General features: G+C 38.7%; 1 protein-coding gene across 2 annotated transcripts in view; it reads left to right on the top strand.

Moving 5' to 3' along the window:
- LOC142981094 (homeobox protein prospero-like) overlaps positions 1-19,175 on the top strand; it is a 103,581-nt gene that overhangs the window by 75,958 nt on the left and 8,448 nt on the right. Inside the window, exons 4-5 of one of the 2 annotated variants that reach the window (XM_076126777.1) lie at positions 1,890-4,476; positions 5,223-5,377. In XM_076126777.1, the coding sequence (XP_075982892.1) occupies positions 1,966-4,476; positions 5,223-5,377 (2,666 nt within the window). In that variant the 5' untranslated portion in view covers positions 1,890-1,965. Of the gene's footprint in view, positions 1-1,889; positions 4,688-5,222; positions 5,378-19,175 lie in introns of those variants that run through there. The other variant, XM_076126776.1, reaches the window with a different exon arrangement.

Below are 19,175 nucleotides of genomic sequence, written 5' to 3'. Positions count from 1 at the left end.
ATAATATTAAACATTATATTATTATTTATCTGAATTACATAACTGATTTTTTTCCTTACAAACAACATTATAATAGGTTAAACGGTTTATCGCAGTTCTAATCTTTATATCGATAAGTACCATTAAATATTTTTCCTGCAACACATTCCCTATATGTACTTACAAAAATAAATATATGTTAAATCCGGAAAAAAACATTTAATATCCGTGTTTATTTGTGGAAAATATATAATCTCGAAGCTTTGGAAATATTCAAGTTATTATTAACAAGCAAACATATTAACAACAATATTTTTAGTTAACATTTAATTTTGAAAAAAATATTGACTTCCCTGAAATATAATCTACCACCCACTGAAATATCCTGATATACAGATCATCGCTAAAACGGCAAATTTCTTTCATATCCATAATAATAATATCGACTAGTAAATTTCATTTAATCGTCCATAGAGTTCTTTAGCATTTTATACTAAAACTAAATTTTAAAATCAGTAACATTAGTGATATCCTCACGGCGTTTACAGTCAGTAGCACAAGCAGGCCGTGAGCCGTGACGGCTGTGCAAGTGGACACGGCATCGGAAGTCATCCGCCATTGATATCATCTCATTGTGACGGCAAATTGCCGCCGGATGTACAAACTCGACCTGCCTCAGTGGACCTCACGTACTCTTTTATTTACAATTACCCCATCATGTACGAGTTCTTAAGGATTTTGCTTTACTTTGGAAGGAGAGTTGAGGTTTTTAGTCATTTGTGAATTTGTCGCGTATTTGCAATATGAAGAAAAAATTAAGATTGAAAATGTCTTAAGAAACCTGCTTAAGAAAAGAATATCGAGCTTTCCTTAAAATGTAGAGTCCGTGAAATTTTATCGTTATTTGTAGTCGAAATGAGAAAAAGTAAGTATCTGTAGGAAAGGCACAAAGATCTTTGTAAGACAAGAAAATATTTCTAGTTGAAAATTTTTATTTTGAAGTAGAATTTTCAAAATAGAGTGTCAAACATCTTACAAAAAATCTTATAAGATCGTCTTACTCCCTCAGTCGAAGTTGAAGTTATCCTACTAAAAGCATAATTCTCGTGTCGTTGTTACAATGGACACGTAGGCACAGTCTCACAGAATAATTTCTGACATTTTTAGCTTCATTGTACTCGGAACGAGGAGTCACGCTCCAAAAGAAATTAATGGCGTCATGTACCCAACGTTTGACAACACGATACGGTACATAACTATCTATCCGACAGACGGTAAATAGCTGTACACTATTCTATCTGTCTATTGTACGCACACCTCTTTGTTTCCTACAACAAAACCATATTTCTGTAATGATCAACTGAATAAATGATCCTCCAAAATGCCCAGACAATTAATATTCATGTTACCTAGGTTTGTTTTGGATCACTATAAATTACACCTATTATGTCCAGCTTGTACACTCACGTGCCTTTTATCTACGATCGTACTTTCCTTATACTTCTAACAATATGTGGTTTTGTTTTACGACCGGTCATTACGAGAAATTATCCAGATATTCGTATGATAGCGCTGAAACTTTTTTAGTGTACGTATCGATGTCTGGTGGACGAATAATAGGCGATCGATTTCACGATAACGATCTAGATATTCTAATACTACACGAGGCTTAAGTCTGTCGGTTTTACGTTGTTGTGTTCTACATATTTATTAATATTTAGAAGTAAGTTTTAAAAATTACAAGAATTCCAGAAAGTTGCTAGTCATATTGTTAGTAATAGCATTTATTGTGTTGTGTTATAGTAGAGTTGGATGCATCGGCTCGTAAGTGCACGGCAAGGAGCGCACGCGCCCGCGCCACAGCGCACGGGCAGGTGTGCTCTCCGTGACGCTCCCCTCCTTGTTCGCAGAGCGGGCGATGCGGCGCGAGTAGCGCGGTGGGGCCCTACCCGCCGCCCGCCCGGCCAATCCCGGCGCGTCTCGCCTATGATGTCATCGGAGGAGGAGGCCGACTCACACGCGCCCTACTCGGATAAACTGCTTAGGAAACAGAAACGCGCCAGACAGCGCGTGGACGCCGGCGAGCCGCGCAATTCTTACTCGACTCTCGCGACGAACGGACCAGCGCCCGCGCGCGCCGCACACATGAGCGGCGGACTTTACGGCGCCATCTTCGAGGGCCGCCAACACTTCGGCCTCTTCGGACCGGGCTACCCGCCGGCCGAAATGATCAACGAACTACTCGGGCGCACGCCCAAGCAGGAGCAGGACCCCGGAGATGAGGCATCCGGTGGTGACATCGCGCACCGCGTGCTGCGCGACATCCTGCAGAGCCGCAAGAAGGAACTCTTGCGGTGTTCACCGGACAATAACAATGTGCTCGCCAACAACAACAACGACGAGCCCAAGGAGAAGATGTCCCCAGAGCGGCCGGTGTCGCGCGACTCGCGCCCCGACCTGGACGACGCGCTGCTGGGGCTCGACAGTGCCGGGGACTCGCGCTCCTCTCCGCCCCCGGCGCCTCCACCCAACGGATCTGACTCCCTGCTCGCTCCCAAGTCTGAACCTGAAGACCGTGACAGTGACGCTCAACGTTCCTCCCCGCGACCGCTAGACGCGAAACGTGCCCGTGTTGAAAATATAGTGTCGACTATGCGTTCCAGCCCCGCGCCTCAGCAACCGCAAGTGAACGGCTGCAAGAAGCGGAAACTGTACCACCCGCAGCAACACGACGGCGCCGCCGAGCGCTACGGCACCAGCCACGGCAGCAGTGCACACACAGTGTCGGACGAGTCTGACGACGACGGTGAGCGACCGCCTATCGAACGAAAACTAGTGGAGAAAAACGCGCTTAAGTCACAACTTAGGACTATGCAAGAGCAACTCGCAGAAATGCATAAGAAATACGTGCAACTGTGTAATCGTATGGGCCACGAATCGGAGACGATCGACAACGATGGTGCTTCTAGTGACGTAGAACAGACCGAGGACCCCGTGCCAAAGTCTGAGCCCCTATCTCCCGCCAAGGAAGTGCCGCCCCCGATCCCGAACAGTGTCGCGCCGAACATGCTCACGCAAGTGATGAACAAGATGATGTCGGCCAAGATGCACGCGCACGCAGTGGGTCACCCACACCTGCCCGTGCCAGGGTTCAACGGCTCGCTGCCGATGTTGCCGCACCTCCCGCCCGCAGATCACATACACCCGCCTCATCCGCACCAGCACCTCAACAATGCCGCGGCCATGTACCTTAATGTAAGCCAGAAGTTGTTCCTAGAGCAAGAAGCTCGTATGAAAGAGGCTGCCGAGCACCAGCACCAGCAGCAGCAGCAACAGCAGCAGCAACAAAATAATCAACAGCAGAGGCCACAGTCAAATCAACACTCGCCTCAACGACAAATGGGACAAACTCCTAAGCTTCCGCAATCCTCCGAGTTGGCCGAGCGCCTTGACGCTCTCCGTAGCAATGCGGGCTCCGTGGGGCCCGTCACCGGCGCCGACCTGGAAGGACTGGCCGAGGTGCTCAAGAGTGAGATTACGGCATCTCTTGCAAGCCTAATCGACTCGATCGTGACGCGCTTCGTGCATCAACGTCGCATCATGGGCAAGCAGTCGGAGATGGCAGCGGCGGCGGCCGAGCAGCTCAACAAAGACTTGATGAGAGCGCAGCGGATGCTAGCCGAGAGAAAGTCGCCTACCCCGAAGCAGCCGGAGAGGCCGTCGGGGCAGATGTCAGGTAACCCACCCGTCCATCACCCGGGCGCGCCGAACGGCGTCCCGTCGTTTATGACACATAACCCGATGCTGATGCCTCAGATGAACGGCCCCCGCGCGCCGGGCGGTGCGGCGTTCCCGCTGCACGCCGAGGCGAGCGGGCCTGGCCACGGCGCTCACGTGCGACCTCCGACAGGCATGTTCCAGACGCCGCCCAAGCCGATGGGACCGCTGTATGGGCCCATGAACGGACACTTCGACCGGGAGCCCAACACCGAGCAGAACGAGGCGCTCAGTCTGGTGGTCACGCCCAAGAAGAAGCGGCACAAGGTGACCGACACGAGAATCACGCCGCGCACGGTCAGTCGGATCCTAGGAGGAGAGGGTGTGGGACAATCGCCGGAGAGTAAATTCCCGGAGTCGCCTTCCCCCCGGCCGTTCCCGGGGGGCATGCTGTCGACGTCGGTGGCGATACCGAACCCTTCGCTGCACGAAAGCCAGGTGTTCTCGCCGTATTCCCCTTTCTTCGGAGCGGGCGGTGGACTAGCGCGGTCCCCGCCGGCGGTGCCGGAGCGCGAGTCCCCGCCGCTGCCGCACGCGCCGGCGCTGCTGCACCCCGCGCTGCTGGCGGCCGCGCACCACGCGTCGCCGGACTACCTGCGCCACCACCACCCCAGCGTGGGCCACCACGCGGGCCCGCCGCACCACCCACACATGGACGCGCAGGACCCGCACTCCGACTGCAACTCCACTGACCTGCCTTACGACGGAGTTCAGCCTACTATATCCTTTTCAAATAGACTACGAACACTAAAGTTTTCTTTTCAGCGCTAATTACATCGAGGTCAACTTGTTCGATGAAATCTGAGCTCACGTAGACACAAATCCTTCGCCACAAAACGCCCACTCATATCTTATTTCTGTAGTGTTTAACCTTACGACCGCCGCCTACTTCCTACTTACCGGTTAGGTATTACGAGTGTGGAAGCCTCACAAATGCTGCGGTTTCTACGTTTTCCACGATCCCAGGCCTATCGTATACTTAGGACGCGTTCTAAACCCATAGTTTTTCTTATAAATATTTTTTTTTATATAAACACTAAAATGGTCGTCTAAACCAAGCCAGTCATACCTTCAAAGCATATAAATTTTCAATACGAATACGTGGAAATCTGTCATCCTTCTTTTTAATTGAGCATCTATCAATATTTTGACATGTACACGCACACAACGTAGCTAGAATAAAATAAAATCTGTTATGTTGGCAGTACGCATAAAGTGCAGACGGCGGCTAAGGCACATTATAAGATTAGAAAATGCAAACGGATTAAGTATTTGTGGTGCTTCGTATTGCGTTCACGATCTAATCAGATTTTATATATCTTTAAAACTATCTCGAGGACTAGGCATATACAGGCATTTCACAACAGTAGAAATAGTCAATCAGATTTCATCGCCAACATTTAATAACAATTTTTTATTATTTTGTGTGTCAATTGTTATAAAAATTCGCCTTAACTCCATTGCACTCCTCGACATTGACACCGATGCACCTGCGCAAGGCGAAGCTGATGTTCTTCTGGGTGCGGTACCCGAGCTCAGCCGTCCTCAAGATGTACTTCCCAGACATCAAGTTCAACAAGAACAACACTGCACAACTTGTCAAATGGTTCTCTAATTTCCGGTAAGTGACAACACTAGTTTATTACTTTTTTTTACATTTTTTTTCAGCCAACAGCCATCTAATATTCGGAATTCAAAATCTTTCTTATTTTGCTAAAAACCCTCGAAGTACAAAATTAGGGTAGCCTTGGGTTACAGGGAAAATTGAGACAATCGAACATTTAATTAAACGTTCAACTCGTGTGCGATTAGAGGCAATAGTTTAAGCGATTACTTGATGCCTATTGCGGTAAATACGTTTTAAATATGAATTCATTTATTGAAAAACATTTGTGAAAAACAACGATAACGATAATTATAATAGCCGTTTTAAATACTTATCCTTATTTACACGCGTATTCAAGGAAGATATCCGATTATCTTGTTTAGTATTGAACTGCATAGGTAATAATTACCTGGTGTCAATCCGGCTATTTATAATTACTATCGGAATATAAGGATATTTGACATGATAATGGCATATCTAAATGAATAGCATCACTCTGGATTGTCATACATTGGTATAATAAATAATGAGCAATGATTACAATAAGCCACAGCCTTTGTTATAAAAGCTGCAAGCTTTTCAAAATTATCAATTTAATCAATTTATTTTTCACAAAGTCCCTTCGATTCTCAATCGAATCTTAGCTAAACGCATTAAAACCCTCATAATGGGGTAAACTGTTTGATTAATAGCAATTCCGACATCTTCCTTTACAGTAAAGGGTTTTGAATTCACTATTTCCTAATTATCAAATTCACGGAAGGGGTGGCCCCCTAAACTAAAAGTCGAACGGGTTAGAGTAAACAAATGGAGAATTTACCGCCGTTTATTTTGACGACTCAATGATTACATTGGTTATTTTTCTATTCAATAAAATCAAAATCTACACGCTAGGTTAAATAAACAGTAATTAGTGAATGAGAAAGGAAAATGAGTGCTATCGTCTTGGTAATAGAGTTGAATTTTCTAAGAAGTTATAATGATAGGATATGTACTATAAACAGAATATCGAATGAAGAAATTAGTATCAATGCCAAGAAATAGATGGTGTAGTAAAACGTGCCCTTTAATTTTCCCGATTGAAGACATTGGATGATACATATTAATTTTGCTAGAAAAAGCCCCTACTAGATGCAAGGGAGCGATAATTTTGTAGTAAATAGGGACTACTAGAAATCACCCTAGATTTTATAATGACTTATGATGAATTTCGATTTCGTAACATTCGATTTTAAACTGGACCCAACAAATTTCAAAAGTAAATTTACCCATTCTTTGTCTTCTTATTGGACAAGGATCTCATCCCAAAATTAGGCTGGATTTAGGCCTTATTATCCTACACGTTGGAAAAATATGGATTGGACGCTTTGCATTCCCTTGAGAGCTTTATCAAAGAACGCACGTTTTCAATACCATTTTAAAATGTTATCAAAAATATTTTCCAAAATGTCTTGATTTATTAAAACTAGAACATACATCGGAGTTATAAGTGACGGAAAAATCCACCCCAGTATTGATTTCTACTCGACTAATTTTTCGCGTTATCTAAGTCCATTGATAAGAGGCACCTGCCATAAGCCTCGTGCTTCTATGATAAACACCTTCCCCCTTCTTTTACGCTAGCTGATTATTCTGATACCATTACTTATCTATTGATTTTACTACTATTTGGCACACGTAAGTTACAAAGACCTAGTTTAGTCACTAACCGATAAAACTGCGTGGGCTTTTTGTTACAATTGTTTCTGCTTGCGTCTTCGTTGAAGTAAATAAGACTTATGTGATAGGTACTCTAGGTTTTATTTTATGTCTACCAAATTTCATAAAAATCTGTTATTTTGTCGTTATATTATAGCAATATTGCGTGAAACCCACATCCATCGACACAAACTTTTGCATTTTTAAAATTAGGAATATTTTGGCATTACTCAATCGTAGAATCTCAAAGAAATTAAAAAGAGGAACACCTTACTGAACTTATTATAATTAAATGTCCCGTTTTCATATCGCAATCATATCGTTTTACTGTCGGTGTTAGTTCGTTCGCAGAATACGGCCATGGTTGTCGCGATGTGTGCAAACACTTGAGCGATGTTGATATATCGACTTTCATATAAAACCTTTATATTGCTATCTCAAGCTTGTATTATCATTATCTAAGTAGATAAACGCGACTGAGTGAAAGCTTTGATAAAACATGTTTGAACAACACACTTGTAACGGAAACTTTTTTGTAAGTTGTTTTACTGAAAAAAGCTGAAAGCTTTTACTGAAAAATTGGAAAATTATTGAAAATTTAAAACCCAATTGATTTATTTTTCGACTTAAGACTTCAATTTTATGATGATATGATTTTTTTTTTTGACATCGGACTAATTAACAATCAAATAATGAAGAGCAAACCATTAAAAAGCTTCTTACTAAAATTTGCTCAAAAATAATTTTCAAAAAAATAAGTTTATACCTTCAACCACAAACGTAGAAATAATCTGTAAAATCAAAACACGTTGGGACTCTTCTTTCCACGACTTAGTACAACTTTGTCCATTAGCATTGTCCCCTTAATGGTTGCATTGTGGACAACGGAAAACGGCCATTTCCTTCGCGATAAACATCTCTGAAAGGACTGAAAGGGTGAGGGGTAGTTCTACACGAAAGGCAATTACTAAGGTGTCCGACAAATGCCTTTTTAAAGGGAAATCGATCGGAATAAGTTTAAAACTGGCTTGAGTTGTCATTGTGAGGACAATCGGTCATTTGTGACTATCTTCGATTCATTCCAAGTAATGGTCACTCTTATAGACTTACTTACCCCCTTTAGTACATTTAGAGGTAGTTTATCTAATGAATAGCGTTTTTTATATGAGTTTAAACGCTATTGAATAGATAAACTACGGCTAAATTTACCTCAGAAAACTTACAGGCATAGAAAAATAAAAGATTCCAAAATCGAACTTAAAAAAAATGTCGTGTTCTAAATTCAAACTGTAGTTTGCGTATTACACGTTCAAGTTAGTTTAGCTCCGTATGATTGTCGTCAAACCAAATTATTATATTCTTATCAAAACTTTCATTTATCTATAATTAAAACAATATTATTATTTTTATCGGATTTAACATCATTAAATTTATCTGAGTATGAAAGGCTATCGTTGACTTTAACTTTACATTGATTAGAGCGAGCTTTTTTTAATTAAACACAATCAGTGACCCATTGCAACAAGCAATTTGTAATTGTGAAAACAGTTCTAATGAGATTTAATACGAACTTAGCTCATTATTACGTTTTGATAGCATTGTTTTACTAATCTGTCGTTCAATCGACTTTTTTCTAATACATTTATATTGATAAAACTGAATTAATTAGAAAATACTGGCGATAGGTATAAAATTGAGTCACGTCAATTATTGTTTGTGTATTTGAACTAAGATCTAATTCAAACTGTCAATGCTAGTGTTGGAAATTCGAAGACGTAAAGCCGGGACACACGACCGGCCACTTGTTGACGTGTAGGACACCTCGAGGGCTCTAGCTGCCGAGAGCTCTCCTTGTGTCTTTTACACGCCTCGTGTCTGAACCGCCTTTAAACTTGTTTTCTTTAACCTCTAGCGCCAACACGCCAATGTTACGCCAGTTTACCGGCTCAAGTGAATTACTTACCATATTCTACTTACTTCATTATTATTCAAACTCCACATTAAAATTAGACCAAACCGCCCTCACGCTCAAGAACGCTTTAAAGCTCAAAAACTCAGCATTTACGAACGCTAAATTATTCATTTAAAACCAAAAGGCGGCGGTTAATTATAATTAAAAGAGCCGACAACAATATATCAAGTTTTCTAAACGCGTCCAGTGGCTATGTTTACGTCTTCATCTCATTGAATGCGCCGCAAAAGTTCAAACAAACACAAAAGTCTTCACAGAAACTCTCCCGGGGGGCAAAACAAACATCCTTTACTCAAAGTCGATGCAAAGACAAATTCTTTTGGCGCGCGAACTCAAAGAAGTGAGCGGGCTCGCAAACAAAGAGTCACTCGTAGAATTAGCCGTTGCGGGCGCGACGATAGCACTAATTAGCAACGGTGACTCGTTTAAGTTATTTCGCTTAATTAAGTTGCGCAGAAGTGGTCTGCGGCCGGCCCGGCCAGAGAAGGCGTCGTAAATTGTTAGAAACACGGGCAACACTCCAATTAATCTTTTTACACATCCAACTAGTCGCATGAGGGTGTGCACTTAGACCAGCCGAGGTAAAAACCTTTTAACCGTTTACACACGAGCCTAGTCGCGCCTGCTGCTACTGTGCAGTGTGCACCCCGCGATGTATGTTACTGTGCGCTGTACATTACTGTGTGTACTCACCCCGCGCCACCCGTGGTAATTATAACTTAAGTAAGTATTAATACTTACGTACATTGAGAATTTTGTGGTCGCAATATTGAAGGTATGAAAATGAGTTACTGCGTAAAATAATTAAGATAAAATAATTCGTAATATTATTAACCTTAATTCGTACATGAAATAAACACAATCAACAAGCGAAACATTTCCCAGCGATTATCGGCACTGAAATATTTATACTGAGATTTAAATCTCTCATCTGTAAGGACTCTTACACTCGGGATACGGAAATGTTGCCAGCCTTACGTCGCAATTTCCACATGCCTTTTTAACTTACCGTGTTAACTGCCAGCCCGTATATATTTAGTTCAATATTTAATGTTGTAATTAAAAACTTAAGTGTACAATTTTATTGGATAACCATTTTATTCGCTTTGACATACTTGAAACGTTATCAAAGTGTAAAGGAAAAAGAAATACAGTGAACAGTAGCGCTGAAGTGTCGAAGTTTCATATAAGAGTGTATAGACAAGTCGTAGTTAGTGTCAGGTGTTCGTCCCCCGGCGCGCAGTCGTCTCGCTCCCTGCCCGCTCCCGGCCCGCTCCCTGCCCGCTCCCTGCCCGCGCCCGCGCCGCATTGTGTACGGAAACTGTAAAATTTAATTGGTTGGCTAATACACTGCGCCCGTGTGGAGTCTAATTTACGTGTTAACATTTTTAATAAGGCCCGGCGAGGCTAGGGCGCCAAGTGGCCGGCCATTTATATCGCGCCACGCTCATACGAGCACCTCCAGTAATTAATACGACCCTTTCGAGGAAGCTTATGAGTAGTTTTCCTTCAAAAACCTGCTAATTACACGTCACAAGTTTTCACTTGTGTAGAAACTGTCGCTAGGAGCGCCCGGCCACTCCACCAATCCCATTAGTACGCGAGTTTATTTAGCATAAGAATTCGTCAAAGCCCCATACGCGGCCGAAAGAGACCGTCACGCCTTAGTACTAAATTCTCGCTAACGTGTCTTTACTTCCGAATTAAAGTTCACACGCACGCAACGATGTACGTAATAGGTGTAGAGGGTGCGCCGTTATATTTACATATCATTGCGATACGTTGGCCATTATAAAATATTAGCCTTTCACCGGCCATCGTCGTTAATAATATAATTAAAACACGCGAAGGCGCGGTCTTACTTATCGCCGCGATCAAGGAGCGAGTCGTGTAACAGGGGCTTATGCACATAGCCCCATATTATCTATTCAAATTTGGAACACATGCAATTTTCTTTTTTAAATTACAATATTGACTTTTCATCTGTAGAGCTATCACTGATCTCTGTTGACAACGATTTAAAAGCCACTATGCCGTACATTGTTTTATCCATTAGAATATAGTGATTAACACCTTACGTCAAAGCAGCAATGTATTGAAAAGTGAATTTGAATTCCAATAGTTGCAAACCAGCTGGTTCAACAGTATACAGGTTGATTCTTTTCCTATCATATAGGTATAATATAGACCTAGTTTTGAATTGGCTCAGAAGTCAGAAGGCGCACCGCATAACCGCAAACACAAGCAAACGGCCGATGTAACACACCATATACCATCCATCAGCTAATGAGAGAGTAATTAGAAAAGTGCCGGTTTCTTCCGACAACCGACCTTATCTTGTCTTCGATGGGGCATTAGCTTTTTAATTACTCCACCCTTGAGTGGGCTAATAACGCGAGTGTATTACACTAGTTATTGAAGATATTACGTAAGTGAAAATTCAACCACAAAGGCCTAATTTTTTCCTGTTTCACACATAAAACTAGGTAGGTACTAGAATACTTTAGTTGAATATTAAAGTCGTAGGTATGTAAAAACACATGAATATTCGTTATCTAAGTATAACTAGTGGTTTGTCATGCGAGGTCGCCCACGCCTTGCTTGGTCTCGAAGGAGCGGGCGCGTCTTTCATTAGCCTCTACACCTTACAGGCATAATGACATGGGGTTTGGGCGGGAAAGTCACGCGATTTTTTACGAGGCCATGATATGAGTTAAAAATAATTTACGATTAAAAAAATTCTATTTAAATAGTTTGTAACACGCTGTATACAGAACAGAGAAATGAATTTGATAAATTCTATATTTGAAATTTTCGAAGCAAATTCAAACGAAATATGGAATCCCAAATTCAAATTTAAAATGACATAGAGGCAGGGCTGTATTTCACGAGAAAAATTAGCACAATAATCTTTTTGTTCGTTTTATGATTACAATATTCCTTAGAACATGAATGTCTGTAACATTGTTTTGTCCTTATTGTATCCTTAGGTACTCGTGGCCATTATCGGTAGCAACGGAAGTCCAGTTCGTTCTTATCTGACACAACAAGGCGACTAGCGCAGCCATGATTGTCATAAATGGATATTTTGTCGTCGAATTAATATTTTGCGCAGTTATAAAGAAAACGTAATTTAAAACTACATTTTATAGTTCACTTTTTAGTTAGTAATAACTGAAAATGTTTATTAATTTCGTAAAATATTGATACTTTTTAGGGATATTATTTTTATTCAGCGATATCGACGTTGCTCTCGTTTAATGTATAAGGACGTTTCGACTTACACAATTGATATATTTTTTAGTTTTACCGACCAGTGTTTGTGTGTCCGTGGCACTTCGTTATATTGATAACATTCGATTGTTTTATTCAGTATCGAGAGGTCTTTATAAACTGGACTTAGGCTAATGAGTTCATCTTGCAGTGAAATGATTCTTATTTTCTTTTAATAAAAGTTTTATATTCAATCAAATGGTATAGAGCACAATAATAGAAACAGGGATCAAATACAAATAAAACGACTAGCTTTTCGCCTGCTGCTTTGCCCACGCAGAATTTCACCCTTCACGCCTTCTTCCCATAGGGGTAGGCAGAGACCAAATCAAACCACTTGGTACGATCCTTACAAACTTCCTTTCCTTTTAAGAGTTTTATATACATATATATTGATAATCATAAACTGCACGTTACATTATCTTGTGCGTTGTAATTAAATTAAGGATAATATTATAATACCTCATTATGAAAACTATACTTAAGCATTACAGGAATGTCCCATCGTTTGTGCATTATTGATAATGAAAAACCCCAGCGGTAATACCTTTAGATATGACTCCACAATAATAAAGGAAAAATCACGTATGCATATAAAATCAACATTTAACTAATTATTAGGATATTATCAATTATATTCAATAATTGACACTAATGTCGATATAGATCTGTATCCTTTTATAACCACAATATGACAGGGAAATATTATCATTAAATAGATTATGAGTGCTAAATGATTTTGTTCAAAAATAATTATAATTAGATATTTTTGATCTGATAACATTTTACCTTTATGGAGGTAAACAGTTGATTATAGGAAATAATATTTATTATATGACAATTTACCAAACGAATCAAAATATTCCTGAACTGAAAAATAGTGATTATAGCTAACATATTACTGCTGCGTTGCCTGCTTATTTTCTCTATTTTAATCGACACATTGCCATGTCTTGGAATGTAGAAATTAAATATATTTCGCGGAGGTTATTTGCCCATCTTTCATCAAGGACTTTATAACTACTTGCGAGAACTAGTTCAACATTAATATCAATTTATTACAAGTCTATAAATACTCATATTCTTCACAAGTTATCAGCGAAGCCTGAAAAACAACGCAATTACACAAAGACGTTGAAAACAAACTAATTAATAAATTGTATGAAACCTTGAAATAATCATAACTGCGTCTAGAATAATACGACTGAAAAATAACGAGAATATACATATATTTCGTTTCATTAACTTTTTTGATTTATGAAAACTTATGTTAAGGTGTAAGGAGCGCGCATTGGAAAGCAAAAAATGTATGGTAGGCGTTATTCACATGGGAAATTAGGAAAGTGCGACAAGTCGTCGCGACGCGCCCTAAGACGTAATTAATTAAGGTGCAGACTTACCCTTATTTTTTACGATGATGTTATAGTTTGTTTTTTATTGTGACAAATAGTTCGAGTGTTTTGTATTTGAAAGGAAAATTATGTTTCTTAAGTTACTAACTAAATTAGATATGTAGTTTCCTATAATATAGTATTCATTTCTACAACATATTTTGGATCGTTAACGATTTCTTAACAAAAAATGTCACGTCTATTTTAATATAGACAATTAACTCTAGTTTTGTTCTACTCTAATTTAAAATTCGGAGATGCTGGTATTACACAAACTGCCAAATAATTACCACGTTAAGAGGTTCTAGATCTAAGCTTAAGTTAGCCGAATTTGAAGCAGCTACTTACAATATGAAATACTAAAGATCTCTATTGACACCACGTTAATACCGGAGTAAAATCTTGACGAGTGGCAATATCACCCGCCCTGGGGAAATAACTTAAGTAGAACGACGCAAGCAACTTTATATCTAGTCGCATTAAAGTAATTATCATTAGACACACCCGCCATATTAATATCGCGCCAGTGTTTATGAAATAACATTCAGCGTTCCGTATCACACAGACAAAAGACTTCATAACTTAAAGAATCGATTTTTAAAAAAAAAACTCCCGACATAAAGCCTAACATTCACAAACGAAGCTTAATATTGAAAAAAAAACAGTTTTGAAACTGTCTCCGTAGTAATTAACGAACTAATTCAACGATCAAGTAACCGTGAATGGTCAGCTTTATGTGGCCCTTAAAAGGCTACGCGTACGTTTAACCCTTTTTTTTTCGAAAAAAATTTAATACCGGAGTGAACTGAGTAGTTGGGGTAATAAAATCTCGGCGAGCTCTCAAATGAGCTGAACTTTTGAAGCCTAGGGTACAAGACAGACGGGTCAGCGAGCGAGGGAGTCGGCCACAGGGATGCATTCCACCCACCAATTACCTATTATTAAATCGACACATCATTTCAATGTAACAATGATAAATAATTATAATCGTTGATAAACTGTTGTGTTAATTTTTCGCTGTACACGTTTCCTGAAAGCATTCTACAGGAAAAAACATGTTTTTAATAATGATCTAACTGAAAATCTATAATGTAATTCAAACACCAGATAAATTGATAATTATTTAAATGTAGATACGACAGGTAATTATTTGTTAAACGTTTCCGATTATATTTTCCTCACTTATAAAGTTCATTAGTGGCACATTATTTTCCGTAAGTAATGAGAGATAACATGTACTTTCGCGAGAAAGTTGCCCGCTTACAAAACTCAGATAATCGTCTGCGGCCCGCATACGACGCGACTTGTCCAGAATGAAAAATACTCGCGTACTGTAACAGTAAGTAGCACGACAGACATTATTCTCTATAATTATCGTAAACAACAATATTGCGTCTAAAGTGTCACACATACTCTGTTTATCAGCGTTATATACCTATTTATTTACTACGCATAACTAATAACAAAGCGTTATAGTAAATTCAGTAACTTATGACATCCGAAACACGAATCACGTCAACAAATCAACAACGTAAACTTTGTCTCAACAACTATCAACTAAAACTCATTGTGTGATAATTTCCCGGTCCGAGTGCGGCCCTGTGCCGGACGGCGCAGTCTGAAAAAAAGTTTTTTCACTAACTGAAGCATTAATCCGGCCCGGTATTAGTTTACTCGCTTTTACTTGTATGTGTGTGTGTGCTATGCATGTGTGCGATGCCGACCAACTTTTTTCCATAGAGTATGCAAAATGCAGATGCGTCGTTTTAAATAGGCTCTTTAATTAGTGTCGGAACTGATTGGCGCTTTTAGGTTTGATCATTACGAATTTCATTTTAACTTGATGTTTGTGTTGATAAGTTCTTTAGCACAGTTTCGTCGTAATTTCGTCATCAAAGTATTTTTGATAGATCTTTCTTTGGCCTTTTATTTGAATTTGAATAGTAAGTTACATAAAAAATCTAAGCCCCATAGTTGCCTATACCATTACCTTCGTATTTAACTAAAGCAACGTACATAATTACAGCACACACACAAGCAAAACACAACAAAAAAGCGCCACTGATTGTTAACGGCACAATATTTTTCTACAAAAAGTGCCGTCTCTATAATCGAAGTGCTCTGTAAAATGCAGTCTGTCGGCTCATTCTCCCGTGCTCCTCGAAACCTGGACGCCGTCCACTCACACACACACGCAAACCTAACACACCCACACATGCACACAGACTTGTATACAAACGCGTAAGTACACAGAGCCAAGTATGTATAGAGAGTACCTGATCTGTACTAAGTACCTACGGGCATCAGGTTTTAATAACTATTGTATTTGGAAACGATCGAAATGAGTATGTTTTCTGCAGTCGTTGGGAAAATGTCTGGAAACTATTTTTTTGGATGCGTGCAGTTTTTAATGAGCTTTTTTGACGGCCATTCATGCCGGAGTTTTGGGTTTATGGTAAAGAGAGAAAAGTTTTAAACTGTTTTGAGAACAATTGATTGGTTTTTATACGAGAGTTATGTCTATAATGAAAGCGAAGTAGTACATACAGCTCTGTATCTCTGTTTTATTATTTAGTCAGTATTGTTAGTAAATGAAATATCTATTGAAATAAATAATTAAGATATTGAATAATATAATTATTCAGTTAACGACGTCAACACAAAAATAATTAACCGTCAAATGTACAAAATACCTAAGTGGTTACCTAATTTAAATGTTCAATAATCTTGTATAAACTATATCATTATGAGGAAAATATTACATTTTAATAACAGAAGTACCTAAATGTGGATATTATCGACATTCCTTGTAAGTTTAAACAAAGGAAATTTATTTATTAAGAGAATTATATTGCGCATATATAATATTATTGGTCTATTATGTGTCAGAGACTTTGAAAAACATCTTGTAAGTATATACACGATGGATTCAAATAACATATTTCTTCAAACTAACAATTAATTCTAAGACCTCTATATTACTATTATTACAAAGACCAAACAAAATAAACGACACAAGAATTATTAATTGTTTAATAATTTCCACCTAGATCTTCTAGATTATTATTTATACTAAAGTATAAAGTATAAAAACAAGATATATAATAATATAATTATTAAAAAGTCAAAGTAATGAGGTTCTTACCCCCAGTTAGCGGTATGTCGCCCGCATCACGGCGCGACACCGTAAGCTATGGAAATTAAGATCGCCATCGACTCTCTGCCCTACATATTTGAATGTTTTGCTAATCAACATGCTGATGTTTCTTTAATCGCTGTTTTTTACCTAAATATCTTTGAAAAGAGGTGTTGTTTTTTGTTTTAATTTTTGGTAAATAATGTTTGAGTTAGAAAAGGCTGTTTATTGTTGTTTAAGGTTAAGAAGTTTTAAAGCTACAATACCACACACTATGGTTCTATAAATATCTAACTCTCGTAACTAATACCATAATCATATTTTGCTTAGTTTACGATAGAAGCTAGAATTAAGTAGGTACATTGATATTTAAGAAATGCTTTCATTTATTAAAATAACGTTTAAAACTACTATCAGTAAAAAGCCACGCTTAAAATTTACGACAATAAAAAAATGGCTGACAAAAGCGCGATATCCCAACGGTTACTTTCAAGATATCCTCAAAGACCGGAGCAACAATTCGACTTACAGTCAACAAAAAAATCCACGCATTTGCCCCACGTAACAATGAGAAGGGATGAAAAGAAACCAGAAAAAAATATACAATGGGGTGACCCCGGCTCCGTCTTAGCCTTGGAAGGACTTTAACAGTTCAAGACGTGGCATTTAAACGCACCCTTTGGGAAAAATCCAAAAAAAATAATATTCACACGAGAATTTTTAAACCAAAATGTATGTGTGTTAGTACCTAAGTGCAAGATCCCGCGGTTTCGTTAAGGATAAGCACATATTTCTAAAACAATGCGGGATTTCCTCGACATATCTTGTTGCATGTTAAGTAAACTATAACGAATGCCTAAGAAAACCGCAACTTATCGACACGATTCCCATTTCCGTAGCTACAATGAATAACGAGCTATAAAATAATTGTAACTACACAACTAAAATAAGAATAAGGATATTTCCTTTTCCAATTTTATCGAAATGTTACATATTGTACCACTTTTTCCTATATCACAAATTCGTTATTTTACTATATTATACCAAATATCTATTTATATTATAGTGCCAAGCAATAGAACAAACAAACACTTTCGACGCAAAAAAAACCGCCCTTTCTATTCGAACTAAGATCTGTGGTAGATTTCGTTTATAACTTTCACACGGGAATCAAATCTTTCTTGAGGGGTTCAAGATATTCGTTCAACAATATCTGTCAACGATTGCCTTAACGTTGTACATTAACTGATACATTGCGGAAAATAATCGCAATAATTATTTTCCCGTCACCTGCTTCATTAGGATTATAACGTTTAGCTTTAATCTAGAAACATTTAACCTCGACGATATCGTTATATTTAGCTTAACAATAGGTACATTATGTTACGATGCAAAAGGAATTCTATAATACGGGATAACTCTTTGATTAAAGCACATTTAAATTGAAATAATTTTACAATTTACAAATTGCGTTTCTGCATTCATCTTTATTTTTAAATTGCATTCTTAATTTAAATATAATGTAGACAATTTCTTGTCAAAGTTTCTCAATGTTTTATATTCCTGGCTGGCATCTTCAGTCGTTCGAATTTTAAATAGTTGCAAAAAAAAATAAGACGTTGGGCTCCAGGTAATCGCAAGATGCGAAATCTTAAGAAAATAATAATAGTAAACAGCATTTAAAAATAAACCTTATCTCATGGGTCTAAGGTTACATTTGCAATAACAAGAGCTTTTACCTGTTTTAAATTTCGACTATTGTAATTCAGAATAATTTAACAGGTTTTGTACCTTATCTTTTGAGGAATAGAATCGATATCCGCTTGTGATATATTGCCAAATTCTTTACAAGGGTGACTTGTGTGAATAATACAACAGCTGATTCTCACGTAACGGTTTTTTTTTAATTCTAGTTTTGTACTGGTTTCTTAAGAAATGTATTGTTGTATTGAGAAAGTTATAACGATACCTTGGTTTTGGCGGCAAGTCTGTTTAAACGTGGTAATTTTTACTACAAAGGTTACTAACAGTTGAGTTAGACCAGGTCAACGGGCTTACCTCGCATCCCAGTTAACAACTAGTGTACATCAAATTGAAGATCACTATTCAGTACATTGCTGCTTTGACCTAACGCGTTAATCATTGTAACCTAGAGAAAACGATGAACAGCATAGTGGCTTTCAAATGGTTGTCAACTATATGATAGCCTTCTTTAGTCTACACATAAGATGGTTAATAACCTATTTTCCTACACAATAAGTATAGAACTTTGTATTAGGTCGGGGAAAAAGTCTTTTCGCATTATAGTATGTATGAATTTGTAATAAAATCTCTTTGGCTTCA

This window comes from Anticarsia gemmatalis, chromosome 19 (genome assembly GCF_050436995.1).
Source record: "Anticarsia gemmatalis isolate Benzon Research Colony breed Stoneville strain chromosome 19, ilAntGemm2 primary, whole genome shotgun sequence".
Classification (NCBI taxonomy): domain Eukaryota; kingdom Metazoa; phylum Arthropoda; class Insecta; order Lepidoptera; family Erebidae; genus Anticarsia; species Anticarsia gemmatalis.
The sequence above is the reverse complement of the archived record's forward strand: the minus strand, read 5'-3'. Positions and strand labels throughout refer to the sequence as shown.